Below are 18,017 nucleotides of genomic sequence, written 5' to 3'. Positions count from 1 at the left end.
AACAATCCGAATAATTATGTCGGGTCACGGCGCCAAGGTGGTTTATATCGATCGGATGAGGAAGCTTTCGTGCAACCTGCGACGGCGTGGCACAGCCGTGCGGCCAAGAAGCGGTCAGTCTCCTGTTGTTGTTTTCTCTTCAGTTTCTGTAGCATGCCTTTGTAAGCGCACTGCGTACGTGTAGAACGTCTCATCAAACTCGTGGAGCCGGAGGCAAGGCCAAACTTGGCACAATGGGCGATCAAGAGTTCGAGGCTCGGGGTCGCCGACATGCATTACGTTTCCCAGGGGCTGCTTTTTTTCCCGCTCTTTGCAGCATCCCAGCTGCACGCGTGACTGGGTGCGGTAACCCTGTGCCAGATGACAGGCGGTGGAGAATGCGGTTTTTGAGGGCTTGGAGGAGACGGGTAGGAGAGTATGCGGGTACCAAAACTGTCGAAGGATCGATCGCGTACTCCCCTACCGCGGCAATAAGAGGTATTAGGTTCTTGCAGCAGTTGGATCCTCTGCGGGGCGGATCCTTCAAGCTCACTTATGGGCCCACCAGACCCCGACAGTCTGCCCGTTTCCGTCCAGTGGCAGCCCTGGTTCGAAACGTCGAGGTCGGGCGTGCCACCGAAACGAGAAGGAGGACCGCCAGCGTAGGGGATTGGAAATTGAGGAGAACGCGAGCTGCCGGGAATCCAGGGTCGGCACCGTGCACTCGCGACGCTCGTTCGTACTGTGCAAACACGGGGCATATCCGATGCCAGCCAGGCGGGATGGTGCTCACCTCACCGACGAGGCGAGAAGGCGCAGGGACTGTGGGTCTCGGAGTACTACAATGGGTACATGTAGTGGTAACGTACGTGTAGTGTACGTGTAGTGTACGTGTAGTGTAATGTAGAGTGTGAGCGTGAGTGGCTGCATGCAACGGTCTCCCCCAACCCCACCGGCAAACGGCACACTCTCAATCTACACAGCACCCTAATTTTTGCAATCCCCATTTATTTATTTAATTTTATATTTTTTCCCATTGTTTCCCTCTCCCCCCCACGCCAACAGTGCCGTTCAATCGCGCTCTGAGTCCTCAAGACACATTCAGTAAGAGTTCTGCTCTCAGCTGGCACGCCACCCGCCCGCTCGGACGGCCGGCTCCCGGCAATCCCTGGTCTGTGATCGGACCGATATCCCCGCCATACACCCCAGAGAGAACCCCGACTTCCAAGAAAGCGCCCAAATGCTTAGCGCAGGGCTTCTTCTCCCACACCCAACGTCAGCCAAGAGACTGCCAAGATCTCGGCACTGTGGGCCAAGGATGACGCCGCAACCGCTCCCGCTGTCGCGCCAGGGTCTCTCGTTGAGATGCAAGAACCTCGAGACCAGCCCGCCCGTCGCATGCACCTTTAACGAGATACGGGCGCGATCGGCAGGAAATCAGTCCGCCCCATTGGTGTTTTCTCGAAAACGAAGAGCTCTGTAAGACGAGCATAAGAAAAACTGGAGCCGATCCACCGGAAATGCAGGCTGGGCTGAACCCGGACCCGGCTCCCCGCGTGCCCACCGAGGGGGGAACAAGTAGTGGGAATGGAGTACCGTTGTGGGATCTTCGGCTGCGTAAGACGCGGGGCACGAGGGAGCCTTGTTCATCCTAACGCCTCGCGCGCCCGCCTGCTGCCCTCGGCCCCAGTTTACCCGCTTTTCGATGCCGTTGTTTGATGAAAACAGGCCGAAGCTTGGATCAACCCCCCCCCGGACCCCCCAAAGGCTGCAAATTGATCCTACTCACACGCTCTATCTTGGCGTGTGGCCGATCACGTCCTGTTCTGCGAACCGCTACTGCATGTTATTCGCGGCCAACCGGTGGAGCTCAACTTCCTAACGTACACCTCTCTGCGGGGCCATGATCCGAGTCAACACTGTGCCCAGCCACATGCATGTGCTGTCCCCGAACCCGAGGGCTGGGATATTAACCCAGCGCTACGCCAGCACCCTTTCGCGTCCTGCTCTCTCCTTTTGAGATTTTAGAACCCGCCCGACCTCCATCGCCGCTTGGCCACGAGACCGCCGAGCCTTTAGAGTTTACACACACGTCCGGCCAGCCCGTGGAACATCCCCTTCGCGTTCCACAGCCATGGCCGACAGCCCGAGCTCGGATAGTATCCGGGCTGGCAACGATCAGCAGTACGAAAATACCAAACCCGTGTCAAGTATTTCATGGCTAACCACTGCGCCTTCGCCCCCGGCCGACAGCGATTCAAAGGGCGTTCCTGGGCACCATCTCGAGAAAGGCGTCTCCAACATCGAACATGTGGATCTCAACCGGAATCTCGAGGCCAAGTCAGAGCGACCTAACCCGCAATGCCAATTCTCGGGTTGCCCATACTAACAACAGGCCATTAGGATCAAAAACCCGCTGGCAGGCATCCCGCGAGATGAGCTCATGAGCCGCGTCGAGACGTTCGCCCAAGAGAAGGGCTTGACCGAACACGTCGCCCTGCTACGCAAGGGCGCGCTCGTTGCGCAGGATCCCGAGAATTACGAAGATATTACCGGCCCCGAGGCGCTGACCGACGAGGAGAAGGCGGCTCTCGTCAAGGAGGTCAAGCACAAGTGGCGCCTCCCCGCCAAACTCTTCCTGACCATCGCAACCTGCTCCATCGGCGCCGCGGTCCAGGGATGGGACCAGACGGGCAGCAACGGCGCAAACCTCTTCTTCCCCAGCATATACGGCATCGGACCAGACGAGAACGGAGTGATCAGCACGGCCAACACGCTCTTAATTGGGCTCGTCAATTCGGGCCCATATATCGGTAGCGCCCTTATCGGGTGCTGGCTCTCTGACCCGATCAACAACTGGTTTGGCCGTCGTGGTGTCATCTTCGTCTCGGCGCACTTCTGCATCTGGCCCGTCATCGGCTCGGCTTTTTGTCATACCTGGCCGCAGCAGCTGGCCTGTCGGCTTCTCATGGGCATTGGCATGGGCGTCAAAGCTTCGACAGTGCCCATCTACGCGGCTGAAAATTCTCCGGCAGCAATTCGAGGTGCTCTCGTCATGTCTTGGCGTGAGTCCCGGATGACAATCCGCTTAGATTGGATCCCGCACTGACAAAAACGATTAGAGATGTGGACGGCCTTTGGAATCTTCCTCGGGACAGCCTTCAACCTTGCAGTCTTCCGAGTCCCGGAGATCAATTGGCGCTTGATGTTGGGTGAGTAGCAACCTCCTAATTTTTTTTTTTTTTTTTTTTTTTTTTTTCTTTTTTCGCCTATGGGCATGCTTGGATGCTTGGCGTCTACGGCCAGCCACAAGCCTGTAGCTAACTCGGCTGACTCTTGGATAGGCGCGCCTTTCATCCCCGCCGTCCCGCTGCTCGTGCTCATCTACATGTGTCCCGAGTCGCCGCGCTGGTACATGAAGAAGAACCGATACGCCGAGGCCTGGAACTCGATGGTCAAACTTCGGAACCATCCGCTCCAGGTCGCACGTGACATTTTCTATATCCATTCCCAACTCGAGTTGGAGATTCAACTCCTTCGCGACAGCACCTACGCCCAGCGCTTCATCGAGCTCTTGACTGTCCCCAGAGTCCGCCGTGCCACACTGGCCGCCTTTACCGTCATGATTGCCCAGCAGATGTGCGGTAAGTGGACGCCTTGATCCTCGGATTTGACGACAGCGGTTCTAACAGGAAGATCCAAAGGTATCAACATCATCGCCTTCTATAGCACCACCATCTTTGCGGAAGCTGGCCAAGACGACTTCCAGGCTACTTTGGCGTCTTTTGGTTTTGGTCTGATCAACTGGGTATTTGCGTTCCCCGCCTTCTGGACGATTGACACTTTCGGCCGGCGGTCACTCCTCTTGTTTACCTTCCCCCAGATGACATGGACCCTGCTTGCCGCCGGCCTGTGCACGCTCATTGCACCAGGCGTGACGAGGACGGCCCTGGTGGCGCTGTTTGTGTACCTGTTTGCCGCGTTTTACTCGCCGGGCGAAGGGCCGGTGCCGTTTACCTATAGCGCCGAGGTGTTCCCGCTGTCCCACAGAGAGGTGGGCATGGGCTTCGCCGTAGCGACATGTCTGTTCTGGGCAGCTGTGCTCAGCATCACATTCCCCCTCTTGCTGGAGTCGGCGCAACCGGTCGGCGCTTTTGGCGTCTACGCGGGCTTCAACTTTGTGGCCATGATCATGATCTTCTTCTTTGTGCCCGAGACGAAGCAGCGGACGCTCGAAGAGCTCGACTACGTGTTCGCCGTGCCGACCGGAAGGTTTGCCAGCTACCAGCTCAAGGAGGCCCTGCCTTGGTTCGTCAAGCGCTGGGTGTTTTGGCAGCGCGACGCGAAGCTCAGGCCGCTGTATACCTTTGATCGGCCGGGGAGGAAGGTCCAGGGAGAGGAGAAGGTAGAGCAGTCGCCAGCTGCGGCGGAGGAGAATTAGAGGGTGGGTGATTATTGTGATCGTCCTTAGGGTTTCGGTCGGAGGGATCTTGAGGAATGTAGAGGTTTGCCTATGTTGCCGATGGGTTTCTGGTATGCCGCGCTGCGGCAAGTCAATTTACATTCTCTTCTCTCACTATGACGCGTTTGCTGTCGGTAATTCTATAAGTTTTAGCTATTATACGGACGGAAGGAATATGGTGATACCAGGGCTAGGTCGATTCTAGCTACCACTATTAGCCCCGTAATTTGGAGGCATTTACTCCATAATCTCGCTCTGATGTGAAGCCCGAGGACATGATAGAAATGGGACGGCCTGCTGTGCAACGGAGTCTCCCCGTCTTCCAACACTACCAGTATGGATTTTTGACAGCCCCAACTACCAACTTCCAAGAGAAGTTCCAACACGTGTCCAGCCGCCGTCATGACTGGTAACAATGCTACACAGCCCGTTTCCTGGCTACCAGGTATTCATACTCACCACGTCACGAAGAAAATAGTCGGCCACCCGTGGGAGGCCGGGACAATGTTGTGTTTTCGACTCTTCGTAATCAGCTGTTTGGCCAGATCGTCGGCTTCTACCGTCCTTTTCGGTCGGAACAGACAGCCAAGTCGGGCAGTGACAACGCCCATTGAAAGCGGCAATTTTTCATCCCTGGCCAAGCTTGTGTATCGTCAAGACCCCTTTTCGACAGCCACTCAACAAGCCCCGAATCTTCCACACCGACTCTCGCCACCGCCAATGCCACCGCCATCGCCGCCACCACATATTCTAAATCCCACAAATCCGCCTGGATTTCCCGTCGGTGTGTCGTTAGAGACCGAAGAGATGGTGCCCGATGACTCAATCTGTAGAGGCGGCCGGTCTCTGTGCTAACAGCCTTAAGTCTTCAACCCTGTTGACCGAGATAAGCCACTCCACGAATACCCGTAGCATTTCCCTAGCTGTGGAACTCGCCGTTCGGGACAATGCGTATTTAGCTCCAAACACCGGTCCCTCCTTAGCTGGCCGAACAGCGGATAGATGGAAATGTTTAGTGACGGCATCTTTCGCAGTTTCACAGAATTACTCTTACTGAAAGAGACGGCGAGCTAGAGGCATCGCTTCAAACTGACTCCCTAACAGATGAATGAATGAAATACCCTTAAATGCTCCGCTACCAGGCCTAACACTGTGATCTTTGCTAGCACTGCACAATAAATATAACATTAACAGCCGCACGATGACTACCGGCACCCCATTGCAATATCAGCAGCCACCGGGGAATCATTGTCATCGATCCCGCTTGGCCCCTGCATACATCACCGTGTCGCCCTGCAGCCGGGAGTCGGCACTTAGTCAGATGCAGCCCAAGACGCTTAGATGGGTTCGTTTGTCTCAGGTCAATGGTACGAGGGTCCGAGTAAGGCCGTGTTGGAAACAAAATGAAACTGCCCGCCAGAACAGAGTACACGTAGAATAATATCACCCATCCGTATCAGGCTTAGGACTCTACTAACCTTCCTGGTGCGCATCGCTTTTGGCGTGGCGACACGTGGACTTGGCGATGTGGGGTAAGGGATTCTCTGGTCCGGAAGGGGACCGGCGGTGGTGTGATATCAATGGCTCAAAGGAGCGGCGGTCAGATAGTCTTGTGCACAACCCTCGTGTGATGTTATCCGAAGACGATTTTGATATCAACGCTCCATAACATCAGGAACCGTTGTACACGGCCGGCAATGGCAATCTTATTTGCATTTGCCGTCTTGATCATCATGGTGACGACAGTGGGCGGATGGCATCTCGGTTCCCGGCACCGACAACAACCACTGACAAGCTCGCACCGTGGTGATTCCAAAGCGGCTGCAGCTAACTCCGGAACTAATGCTGTAGAAAAAAGGCGCCGTCGTGACAATGGAACGGCCAAACCGGATGGTCCGAGCCCGAACACCACGAGTATTGAACCCCTTGCCGACTTTGACTGGAAAGCCACGCCCCCAATGAAGCTGCGGCCCTTCAAGCCAACGTATCACATCACGATGGGTATGTGTGTCTCATGTTGCCGCGCCAAATAATCCTATCAAGACCACTAACCCGGCGCAACAATCCTCTCCAGCCCTCCAGAACAGCACTCCTTCGGACCTCATCCTCATCGACTCCAACTACCTCTCCCGCGTCACCTCCCGCCGAGCGATCATGGCAACCCACCCCTCCACCGTCCTCGGCGTGCTGCCCGCCGGCCACGGTCCGGTCCGCGAGTTATACACTTACCTCCTGGGGACCTATCTCCCGACGCGCTTCCCGCGGATGTTTGAGGTCGTCCCCACCCCCTCCAATAGCAGTAGCAGCAGCAGCAGCACCACCATCACCACCACCATCTTCCGCAACAAGGTCACCAACCTCAGCGCCCCGCTGCAGCCGCCACCCAGCGATCCGCGCGAGATGCTCCGGATCGTGGGCGAGACAGTCGAGGACGACATGTTCCTGCTGCTGCAGGACGGGGATCGGGACGGGGGACGGGACGAGGAACGGGACGAGGACGAAGACGGGGATGGGGACGGGGACGGGGCGGAGACCGGGGCGCACCGCGCCGTGGCCTTTGTGTGCTGCCACCCGGCCGGGTTCGACCCCTCCGAGAAGCTGGGCCGGGCGCTGGCCGCCATCCACGCGCCTGTGCCCGGGTATGCTAGGATCGGAGCGAGCATGGAGAGGTTCTTTGCGAGGCTTGAGGTGGGGAGGGCGGTGAGGAGGGTTAATGTGCGTTCTTTTTCTCTCTTTTGTTTTTTCTTTTTCCTTTTCTTTTCCTTAAGCAAACAAGGAAAGGAGAGAAGGGTCTTAGCGTTGTTGATTTTGTTTGGTTTTGCTGTCTCTGCTGTGGAGTGCGGTGCTGACGGCGCTGGGCGTGGCTGGGGGGAATCAGTGGGGGGTGCAGACGCATTCGAGGCTTTTCGCACCGAGCGGGAATCACGCCTATGAGGGCGAGGCGGTGGGGGAAGAGGAGAGGATTGATGCTGAGGCGGCGAGGTTCAGGGTCGAGGTGCAGACGCTGACCCGGCTGCCCGAGACGGGGGCGATTCTCTTTAGCTTCAAGACGCTTTTGTATCCGCTGGCCGAAATCAAGGCCGAGGGCCTGGGACCGCAGCTCGCGGACGCGATTGAGGGCTTGAAGGCAGGGAATGCGCCGGGCATGTGGGTGTATAAGGGCGCGGTGCGATGGGGCAGGGCTGTGTGCGAGTATCTGAGGGAGTAACGACGGCGAGTGGGAATATCTATATCCACTTCGCAGGACCCTGGGTTCGTAGCTACCCGTGCCGATCTATGAATCCAACAGCCCAATCATATATTTTTGGTATACAGCTTGGACAAATACTCTTCATGCTGGTGAGGAGTAACTTGCATAACTAAGCTACTGTACTTAGTCGAAGCTACCAACTAATCAGCTAACCAGGTACTCGCTGCGCAATGGTGGGAGTTGGGGTGCGCCTTTGGGTGCCTTATACAAAGAAGGGTTGTACCAAAGAGTCAGAGTTACTAGCCGGATTTGGCACTTGGGACTTTGGCCGAATGGGCAGAGTCCTGAGCAGGGATAGCCAGGATTAGATTAGCGACGTAGAAGAGACCGGCGTACAGAGGTCGACGGAGAGCTACAGGCAAAGGTTGATAAAGAGTGAGCAAACCAACGTATGATGCTTTCTTTCTAATCTGGATGAACAGGTGTGAAAAATCAATCAATAGAGACCGTGTGATGATGACCATGAGCTACTTGTCTTCTGGACTGATCTTCGAGCTTCGCAGAGGAGCATGGGAAAGAAAATCCCACCGTGCCCCTTCATGCTTGGCTCGCAGGATTCGGCCGAGGCGCTGGGCTTCCTAGCGACGCGAGCCGTATTACGCCAAGATCTGGATGAGAACTATCGCCTCGGATATAACGAGGGATGTGTTACCTATTTTAGAGAGCAAGAGGGTATTACACTGTGGCGAGCTGCGAAAATACCTCAGTTCAGTACCTCCTGGCGCTCTGTATAAGTAAGTGGTGCTGCCATAGAGGACCGGTTCCGTCAGCCTCTTTGCGTACGCATGGAGAGAGTAGACATTGTCCGAGAGACGATAACTTTGTCGCCGCGGCCTTCATAATACTCGAGCTAGTACTGACAAGCTTGAAATTTAGCCCAGCTTTATATCGCAGAACAAGGACCGGAGTCGGGGGTTGGCATTCAGGTACTGCTCGTAAATTCCAATCGGCATTGGGCACCAGACTTAGGCGCACTGGTTCTGCCAATATACTCCTGTTGCAGCACCCCTCCCAGTCACCCTCGTACAGCTTTGCTCCGATTAGATAATTGAGATCGATCCTGATGTCTCGGTGCAGACCCCAGCGTGAAGTATTCGTCGCTGGCCGTAGTGAGGAAGGTAAAGGGTGGTTGTGCCAAGTACTTTATCAAAGCCCCGTCCAAGAGCTTCAACTTGATCAATGTCTGTACCGGACTTTTGAACACCGAATTTTCAGACAGACACTGCCACATTGTTCGTTTCAAGGGTTCCGTCGCTGAGATGGCCGCAAAGTCCATTCTCGTTGAAGACGGGTATATGATGTTAATTACCAAACTATAAAGAATACTTTTCTCGCTAACTACCTGTCGAAACCAGTTCTGATAACTCGATCGGCAAGTTGGGCCTGGGTCGATTTGATTCAAGTGGCAAAAGGAGGCGCTGGATGCTTGGTACTCGGTGGATATACAATAATTACTGGGTATTTCATATACTGTACAGTACAACAGGCTTAACCTTAACCCAACAGCTCCCGGGGTGCCCTGCCGCCAATTCGCCGTCCCCACGCCGAGCTCGGAGATCCACTCGTAGCGCCGAGAAGCGAGCATCAGACAAGGAACACTCGGGGATCTCCGTATCTGGGTATTTACTGTCTATAAATCGTTACTTTCTCTTCAGTATGGCTTCTACCAAGGTATCAATTCCTCTTTTACTGTTATTGGTTGCCGTGGCTATTGCCCTTACCAGTCTTTACCTGGAACATTTACACACGACCCCTGAATTGACCAAGCTGGGAAAGATGGCTGGGACTCTTCGTAATGTAGTTGTGTTGGGCGGTTCGTTCGTTGGGGTGGTAAGTTGAATTCACCTAATTGGTTAGCATATGCCCGTAATCCAAGTTCCAGTTTACTAATCTAGTCTGCTTCCATCTCCAGAATACAGCGAAGGAGCTTGCGAATCTCCTTCCAGTAACCCATCGTGTGAGTCCCTCTTGCTTCGCCAACTGTCGTTATTGATGACGCTGTCTAATTCGAGTCGGCAGGTCCTTCTAGTTGAACCTCACAGCCATTTCCACCACTTGTTTGCTTTTGTACGTTGCATCGGCGCATCGCCCAGCTCGCCCTTTCAATCCTTCGTGTCTGACAGAGCCAGCCTCGCTTCGCCATTGCACCAAACCACGAGCACAAGGCCTTCATTCCATTCTCATCTGTCTTTAACACCCCAGCGGAGACAACACCCCGGCACCAAGTCGCCCGGGCGCGAGCCATATCTCTCGAGCCCAACTCTGTCACTCTGGACAGGGAATGGCAGGGCTCCCGAACCATCCAGTTCGACTTCCTCGTCGTCGCCACGGGCACCCGCCTCGCCGCCCCAGGCACCATGCCCAGCGACGACAAGGCGCCCTCGGTGCGCTACCTACAGGCATACCAACAGGGCATCGAGAAAGCCCAGTCAATCGCCATCATCGGCGGTGGCGCCGTGGGCGTCCAAATGGCCTGCGACCTCAAGGAGATCTACCCCGAAAAGACCATCACCCTGATCCACTCCCGCCAGCAGCTCATGCCAGTGTACCACGAAGCGCTAAGCAACCTCATCAAGGACCGCTTCCGGGAGCTCGGCGTCAACCTCGTCACCGGCAGCCGAGTGGTCGTCCCGCACGGGGGGTTTCCGAACGACGGGGACAAGCCGTTCGAGGTGCGCCTCCAGGACGGACGGGCGCTGACGGTCGACTTCGCCATCCAAGCGACGGGGCAGACGCCCAACAACCAGTTCCTGACCGGGCTGGAGCCGTCGTCGCCCGACTCGCTGGTCAACCCCGACAACGGCTTCATCCGGGTGCGGCCGACGATGCAGTTCCGGGACCCAAAGTACCCACATCTGTTTGCGGTGGGAGACATTGCGGACTCGGGGGCGCACAAGGCAGCCAAGCCCGGAGCGGTGCAGGCTGCTACGGCGGCGCAGAATATTGCCGCCATGGTAGCGGGGCGGGAGCCGGAGGAGAGGTTGGCCGTTGCGCCGGCGGCGATACATCTGACGCTGGGTTTGGTGAGTTTGCATTCCCTTTTTACTCCGGCCGAAATACTGGACACTTAGACAGGGGAATTGGACTGACAAGCAACAAACGGCTAGACACGCAACGTCATCTTTCGAAACCCCAACATTTCCGCAGGGGCCACCGAGCCCTTTATCAATCTCAAGAATGAGTAAGCATCTTCTCAACCAGCCCTGTCCTGTCAGTCGGTACTGATCAAGATTTTGTGACTACTAGCGGCGAGGAAGATATGGGCATCGAAGCCGTATGGGCGAGACGAGGTGTTATTGTTACGAGCCCGCAGGACTACCACTTGTGATTAAGGTCCAGTCTGCTGCATTTAGATCGGCGTTTGGGGGGGTTTGCGGGATTCTAGGACTGTCTTTGGTTTGCACCAGTCTACTACTATTCCTATGGGCATGAACAGCGGAAAGACCACATGTCTACGACGAGCAATGGAATAGCCAAGTTCTGTTTTACATATCCAGTTAAGATATTGCATTGAACTCTAGTAGGCTAGGTGATGTTCTCGAGTATGTGCCTGGACAATCTGAAAGGATAAGGGGCGGTGCCCGTTGACTTGAGTAGGGGTGTTCCAGCTCAGCGAGATCTAGCAAGACGGATAGAAGACTTGAGTCTGAAGCTTCTCAATGAGTTGACTTTCCGACATTGGCAAAGGAGATCCACGCAATACCGACAAACCCCTAGAGTCGTGCTAAACTTGAACGATTTGTCCATTGAAACAGATGAGCCCATGACGGGGCGATTGCATAGCACAGGCAGCATAATTAATAGTCAATTACGTAAAAATGTGCCGAGAGCTCCATGTGCTTGGGCATGGAAATCAGTGCCATTTTTACGAGTCTATGCCCAAATCTAAATTAAGGACCCCGTCTTCAACCCATCACTTCCAGCATCACTCATCATTCCTCGGCAGAATTGGCCACACTCCTCTACTCCATTACGAGTCGCCATAATCCATCCTCTCCGCTGCGCAGACCAATGCTGCTGGCTAAGGCGCTTCTATCCTTGCAGCCATCAGGAAATGCACGAGGTCATCGACCTTGCTGCAAGCGGTAGTGCCACTCGTCATTTAGAGACCCAAGAGGCCGATAACGTCACCGAGGGTCAAGAGCAGAGTGTCGGCCGGGGCCTGGATCTCGGCGCCCCTGGAATCGACGATGCGGATGAGCTCGGCAGCGATGCCCTGGTAGATCCGTAATGTCAGCGGCAGCTCAAGTCGAAAGGGGGTGTTTGGAGGAGTTGATAACGCCGGATTGATGGCGCCAAAGACACTTACATTGATGGCAGTTTGCTCCTGCCCAAGGATGGAGAGCACCGGCTGGAGGAGAACGACTAGATCCGCAACGATGTCGACTCTGACGCTCAGAATGTCTAGGACAACTTGGAGAGAGACAGAGAGCTAGAGAGAACCGTCAGCTTAGAATAGAAGCGAGTCCGGCTTTGAAACATACTTGGACGAAAGCAGCGATGATGAGATCCACTTCAGCCGCCACGGTGATCGGGGCCGTTGCCTCCAGCTGAGCGACGAGATCCGTGGAACCCACGACGACCTCCGCAAAGACATTGACGAAAACCTATGTTATGTTAATAAGTGAATGGTCAGAGCCAAGTGTCCGCGAACATACATCGACGGTGACGCTATCGGCGATGCTCTGTGCGGGGGGCACAAGAGCGTCTGATTTGGCGGTCAGATCCTTGAGGCTGTCGGTGACCTGGGTAGCCGTGAGGGCCATGATGGGCGTCGCCATGAGCGCGACGGCGCCGGTGACGAGGGAGCGGAGAGAAAGCATCTTGGCGAATATGAGGATGGCTGAGGCGAGGTGTGCGTTGAGCAAAGAACGATCTAAGCTGTGAGGATGATGGGCAATCAATGCTCGAGACTGACGGAGACGGGACCGCCCTTTTTGTAGGCAGATTGTGAAGTCGGTCTGCCGCCCGTGATGTCGATCGACTCAGCATCTCCGCGACCAAAGTGCAAGGGTCGGGCCGATTTTTCGAGTGCCTCCCAGAGATCACCGTACTCACAGATGCCACGGATTGCGAGCTAGTGGTGATACGGCTTAGTAGGTTTGTACATCTCTCCCCCAATGCTGAAATGCCTTTTTTTTTTTTTTTTTTTTTTTTTTTCTTACCATGGCTGAACGGTGTCGAACGGCTCGGACCGTGGAGCATAACCCAGGGTTTCCTACGATTCATAGTTTCTGGGACGTCCAGCTACGCCCAAGATCACAAGCAGATTCCAACACTCGCAATTGGGATCAGTTACCTTCACAGCACGCCAGATCATCGTTTGCAGAGCTGTTCTCGCTGCCATGTAACGCGAAGCCGGCGAGCACGGCAGATGGTGATGGAACTAGTCAGGGCTGTCACGCACCGGTCAGGGCAAGCGGAATTACTCCCCTGAGCCAATACGTTGAGCACCTCTTGGCTTCATGATCTCCCGGCATTCTGTATACACTAAACCGAACGAGGCGCTAGGCTAGACCTAGAACAGGGGGTTCAGCTCTTCCACATCCAGCCAAGCCCGGCAAATGTTGGCAGGATCGGCAGGGGCAAGGTCCAGATATCTCCTGGCTAAGCCGCCAGGGGTCAAATGGATGAACGTAAACCTTTTTTGCTCATATTTCGATTCCCATTCAGCTGCCGCTTCCCCATGGCTGTTTTACGTAAGATCGTCGGCCCCTTGAAAGAAAAGCAGTCGGTGAGGTAACACTCCAAGGGTCGTTTTCTGTCGAGGCTTCGTGCATGACGCTAAAAACCCCTGTAAGGCGTTTAAAGCCCCTGCTCAAGACACGGCCAGCAGCCGCTGTTGGTGTGAAGAAGCGTGAACTTCTTCTCATACTTAGTCTCAACTCGGCAATCTACAGCGCCCGCTGCCGAACCGCGGGGCTCTCCAGCCCTTGCTCAGATTTACGCATGGAGAGGCGGAAACGGAGAGCTCAGCCTCTGACGAGGCGGGCGGCAGCCGCTGCTCGGCAGTTCCACAGCGCCCCGGTGATCTGGGACATCATTAGGCTTGGTGCATACCGTACGGTACCCACCCGTTGGTGACGATCGACCCGGGACCCTTGTTGAAGAATGTCCCGCACCGTCATAGTCCGCCTCTTGGCAGGGGAAAGGGAGCCGGGCGTTCTATCATGGTTGGTTACCCTGAGTTGTGTTGTCGGGGGTTATATCCCGCCCGCCTAGTGGTAATGATCAACATTGATGCTGAGTTACGCACCACAATGACACCAGCGTGGGCTTGATGTTGGTATGCGTGGATGTTACGCTCGAGCATTGTACGAATTTCCTCCCGGAGGTGCTGTTGAAATTTGAAAGGCGCTTGATGTGGACAAGCTAATACAATCTACTGGCGATGTTTGCTTATGGACTTTGCAGGTTTGCAGTGGGTTTGTCCCTATGTTTACAATATAATGGAAAGGAGTATTCATCGGGCCGTGGAGCGAACCTCGATGGACGTCGAAACTCCGCAACGTCTAGTCCCACCGACTTCCAATGGAGTACAAGGACTCGACGGGTGAAGGAATGGGGCCAGTCGACATCCGAGAGGCTCGAATGTCTGTTCGTGCACTTCGTTTCAGAAAAGTTGGAAGAAAGATGAAAGAACGACCTTTATTGTAGTGCCGAGCGCTAGTTTAACCTATATGACGGATTACCCGGGATATCAACATTCAATGATTTAGTTTGCGTCCGCTTACGCTGCCCATTAATTACTTTGGTACGCAATCCGAGTGAATAAGTCTACCGGCGTCGAACGCACTGCCGAACGGCCCGCCCGTCTTCGAATACTAGTCGCGACATGGGCGGCCGCTAATGTCACGCGCGACATGCATCCATGGTTAAAAAAACGGGCCGCTGGAGATGCCCTGGATTATGCACTACAAAGTGGTTGTGTCTCCTCGCCGTGTGTGTTTCGTGTCTGGCAGATGGAAGTTGTGAAGATTAGGTAGTGTACTGTACCTAACCTACTCCCAGGTGCGCCTGTCAAGGAGATATATGCAACGACAGTCCTTGTTGTCAAGGTTGGATGGGTGGGTAGGCTATTTCTGCCCACCCATTCTGCCCCGACAATGACGACTTGGAGAGGGTAAGATTTCTGAACTCGTCCGTCGTGCGTTGGGTTTTGATGCTACCAGGCTACCGTTATACAGCTTTCCTGCCGGCCGCCGACCGCGGGTTCCGAACGGCTGCATTCTCGTGTTACTGAGACCATCGAGTCCCGAAATTTGGTTTCGGCTGTCGTCACCCATATGTGATACCACTTCATCCCTTCCGCTTCCACCCTTCCCTCCTCCTTCGAACGTGCTCTTGTGATCCAGATGCTGGGGAAGATGACGGCGATTCCTTCCGGCTCGTCAATGAGCCTCAAAAATGTGATGCAAGAACCCCGTGCGGAAGTTGCAGGACAACACAATGATCCCTAATTTCTTTGATGGTTCCCCGACATCCGGTCATAGCATCTCTGCGTGGTGATATGCTGACGAGCCGTTCACATCACTAGAACGCGATGAGATTCACTCGGAATGCAGAACGTACGGAATATTAGAGTCTCACAGCATGACGGTTGGTGGAACTGTGCTGTAGGAGCGTGAGGCATACCTGGGGATAAGAAGCGCGTACCACGCCGGCCCTAACGAGGGTTCGCCTGGAACCCAATACGTTTCTCTACCATACAGTCAGCCACTATGGGCCGTTTTGGTTTTCTGGTCCCTAGGGCGCTTGTTATCTCGGCCTTTCTTCTTTTCTCAGTCGTCCATGATGTGCTCGCAAGGCCAGGTTCTAGAGCTGCTTGGGCGCAAAAGGGACCAGGCAAGAGAAAGCTGGCGAACCGTTTCAAACATGCTGTTGAGGGTCGTCAGACGACGAAAATTCCTTGCGCCGACAGCCTGGTAACCACTATCCGGCCCCAAAGGCCAACGTATGGGGCGAGCTCGCCGATTATGAAGCTGCTGCTGTCGTCCGGTGGCTCTTCGCCCAAGAGGACCTAAATCTGACTATCAGCGAGGATGCTACGGAATGGGACAATACCATGCCAGTAACCCAGCCCAAAGGTCAGAGTTAGCATTTGCACTAAACCACTCCACACAGCTCGTCGAGGCAATGTGGCCCAACAAGACCGACGCTCTGGCCTACTTGGACAGAAATGCGACGCGACCTGCAAGGTATGCCCATGTCGTCCTAAACAATCGGGCAACGAGGGGCCATACTATGCGGACATCCCGGTGGGACCGCTTCCTATCGACGATGTGTCCACAGCCTGGGAACCACTAGAATATCCCTACACCAAGAAGAGCGGCTGTCGAGTACGCAACCTCGACGCAGACACGGGAACGCTGTATAGCGAGTGGCTCTACAAAATCAGTGCCTCCATCACGGACATTACTCCGGATTTGTGGAATGGTACTGCACTAGGCCTGGACAATGACACAATCGACATCTGGGGCATCGAACCTCTGTGGCAGGACGACGGTAGGATCATACGCTGGGACACTTTCTCCGACACAGGGATTTGATGCCATGGCCCCGCTGCCGCTTGGTCTGTACGTCATGTCAGATGTAACCGGCAGGGACGTCAGCAAGTGGAAGCTTGAGGGCTGGTTCTACAACAACGTTTTCTACGAAACCACCGACGCTTTCCGAGAAGCCTACTGGAGAGAGGGGTTTGTCAAGAACCCCCCAAATGTGGACAGGATTTGGGCAAGCACCGATCAACTGGGCTCCGTACACCCCATGGATACTGCACATCCCCCGATCCTGGTCGCTCCAGGGGCTTCACGTTTTGCCGTCGACCGCCAGCAAAAGTATGTCGACTGGATGGACTACAGCTTCTACATTGGCTTCACCAGGGATACCGGCCTCGCTCTTTACGACATTCGCTACAAGGGCGAGAGACTTCTGTACGAGCTGAGTCTGCAAGAAGTTCTGGCACACTACGCAGGTAAGCTGCCGTGCCTGTGACAGGAGCACCAAGCGGTGGGTATGCTAACTCGTCAAGGGAATGACCCAATGAACTCGGGCACCGCATGTCTCGACACCTTCTATGGATTCGGGCTATACACGTTTGAGCTAGTCAAGGGCTACGACTGCCCTGCTCACTCAGTCTATCTCAACACCTCCTTCTACGTCGCCGAGACAATCAACACCCACATCGACAGTGTATGTCTCTTCGAGTACGTATCTGACTACCCCATCCAGCGGCACACCATAAACCGCTACGTCTCCGCAACCAAAAACATCTACTTTGTAGTCCGGGCCGTCGCCACAGTCGGCAACTACGACTACTCATTCAGCTACACCTTCTTCATGGACGGCTCCATCTCCGTCGACGTCCGCGCATCCGGGTATATCCAGTCGGCCTACTTCGCCCACGACCAAGACTACGGCTTCCGCATCCAGTCTGCGCTCAGCGGGAGCATGCACGACCACGTGCTCAATTTCAAAGCCGACCTTGACATCCTCGGAACCGCCAACTCAGCGCAGCTCATGACCATGATCCCCACCACCAAAATCTGCCCCTGGTCAAGGGGGCCCAAGCCCCGCAACGCCATGGCCCTAACCCGCATGTTCATCCTCTCGGAATCTGCCTCGCGCCTGAACTGGCCGCCCAACGCCGCCACCCAGCTGCCCATCGTCAACGAGCAGCGTCCCAACCGCTACGGCGAGCTCCGAGGCTACCGCATCCTCCCGTCCACGCCACCCGCGCACCTGACGGTGCTCGACAGCACCAACCTCGCCAACGCCGCGCGCTGGGCCGCCCACGACGTCCAGATCACGCGGCGCAAGGACACGGAGCCCCGGGCGTCCCACCCGCTGAACAGCCAGGACGTGCACGACCCGCCCGTCGACTTCGACGCCTTCTTCGACGCGGAGTCGCTGCGCAACGAGGACCTCGTCGTGTGGCTCAACTTGGGCATGCACCATGTCCCGCACACCGGGGACCTGCCTAACACGGTCATGACGACGGCGCGTGCCGGGGTGGTGTTTACGCCGAGTAATTATTTTGACGGCAGGGATGAGAGCCGGCGGACGGTGAACCAGGTGCGGGTTGGTTATGGTGGGGGAGGCGGGCCGGCTGAGGTGACGAGGTTTGGGCAGTTCAACGATGGAAATGGGACCATGTGTACGTTGGCGTTTGAGCCCGTGGCCGAAGACCTGGAGGGGTATACCGGAGATGTGATTGCTAGAGAGGTTCCGTACGATCCGAGTCGGGCGGTTTGGGAATGAGGGGAGGGCTCGGGGGGATAGATGGGGTTAAGATCTTTAGCAGGTCCTAGAAGGTTGGGGGATATG

The 18,017-nt window shown here is 55.4% G+C and overlaps 5 protein-coding genes across 5 annotated transcripts; 4 read left to right on the top strand and 1 right to left on the bottom strand.

The window, feature by feature from the left end:
- Positions 1-2,113: 2,113 nt before the first annotated feature.
- MFIFM68171_07595 (Arabinose-proton symporter-like protein) lies at positions 2,114-4,420 on the top strand (the record flags this gene model as incomplete). The annotated part of the gene is made up of 6 exons (XM_071063015.1): positions 2,114-2,163; positions 2,233-2,319; positions 2,383-3,044; positions 3,102-3,191; positions 3,324-3,623; positions 3,684-4,420. 6 exons carry the CDS (start codon positions 2,114-2,116, stop codon positions 4,418-4,420), a joined length of 1,926 nt encoding a protein of 641 aa, XP_070919116.1.
- Positions 4,421-6,138: 1,718 nt separating this feature from the next.
- On the top strand, positions 6,139-7,649 carry MFIFM68171_07594 (uncharacterized protein; the record flags this gene model as incomplete). Its single annotated transcript, XM_071063014.1, has 3 exons — positions 6,139-6,442; positions 6,516-7,156; positions 7,320-7,649. 3 exons carry the CDS (start codon positions 6,139-6,141, stop codon positions 7,647-7,649), a joined length of 1,275 nt encoding a protein of 424 aa, XP_070919115.1.
- Positions 7,650-9,467: 1,818 nt separating this feature from the next.
- MFIFM68171_07593 (uncharacterized protein) lies at positions 9,468-11,019 on the top strand (the record flags this gene model as incomplete). Its single annotated transcript, XM_071063013.1, has 6 exons — positions 9,468-9,521; positions 9,604-9,648; positions 9,711-9,758; positions 9,815-10,714; positions 10,799-10,872; positions 10,938-11,019. The coding sequence occupies 6 exons, from the start codon at positions 9,468-9,470 to the stop codon at positions 11,017-11,019; spliced, it is 1,203 nt and encodes a 400-aa protein (XP_070919114.1).
- A 774-nt stretch (positions 11,020-11,793) lies between these two features.
- On the bottom strand, positions 11,794-12,514 carry MFIFM68171_07592 (uncharacterized protein; the record flags this gene model as incomplete). Its single annotated transcript, XM_071063012.1, has 4 exons — positions 11,794-11,907; positions 12,001-12,123; positions 12,176-12,298; positions 12,350-12,514. 4 exons carry the CDS (start codon positions 12,512-12,514, stop codon positions 11,794-11,796), a joined length of 525 nt encoding a protein of 174 aa, XP_070919113.1.
- A 2,898-nt stretch (positions 12,515-15,412) lies between these two features.
- Positions 15,413-17,951, top strand: MFIFM68171_07591 (Amine oxidase; the record flags this gene model as incomplete). Its single annotated transcript, XM_071063011.1, has 6 exons — positions 15,413-15,503; positions 15,587-15,762; positions 15,816-15,889; positions 16,069-16,196; positions 16,282-16,665; positions 16,723-17,951. 6 exons carry the CDS (start codon positions 15,413-15,415, stop codon positions 17,949-17,951), a joined length of 2,082 nt encoding a protein of 693 aa, XP_070919112.1.
- Positions 17,952-18,017: the final 66 nt, after the last annotated feature.

The sequence above is a fragment of the Madurella fahalii genome (genome assembly GCF_045866475.1).
Source record: "Madurella fahalii IFM 68171 DNA, scaffold_4, whole genome shotgun sequence".
Classification (NCBI taxonomy): domain Eukaryota; kingdom Fungi; phylum Ascomycota; class Sordariomycetes; order Sordariales; genus Madurella; species Madurella fahalii.
The sequence above is the reverse complement of the archived record's forward strand: the minus strand, read 5'-3'. Positions and strand labels throughout refer to the sequence as shown.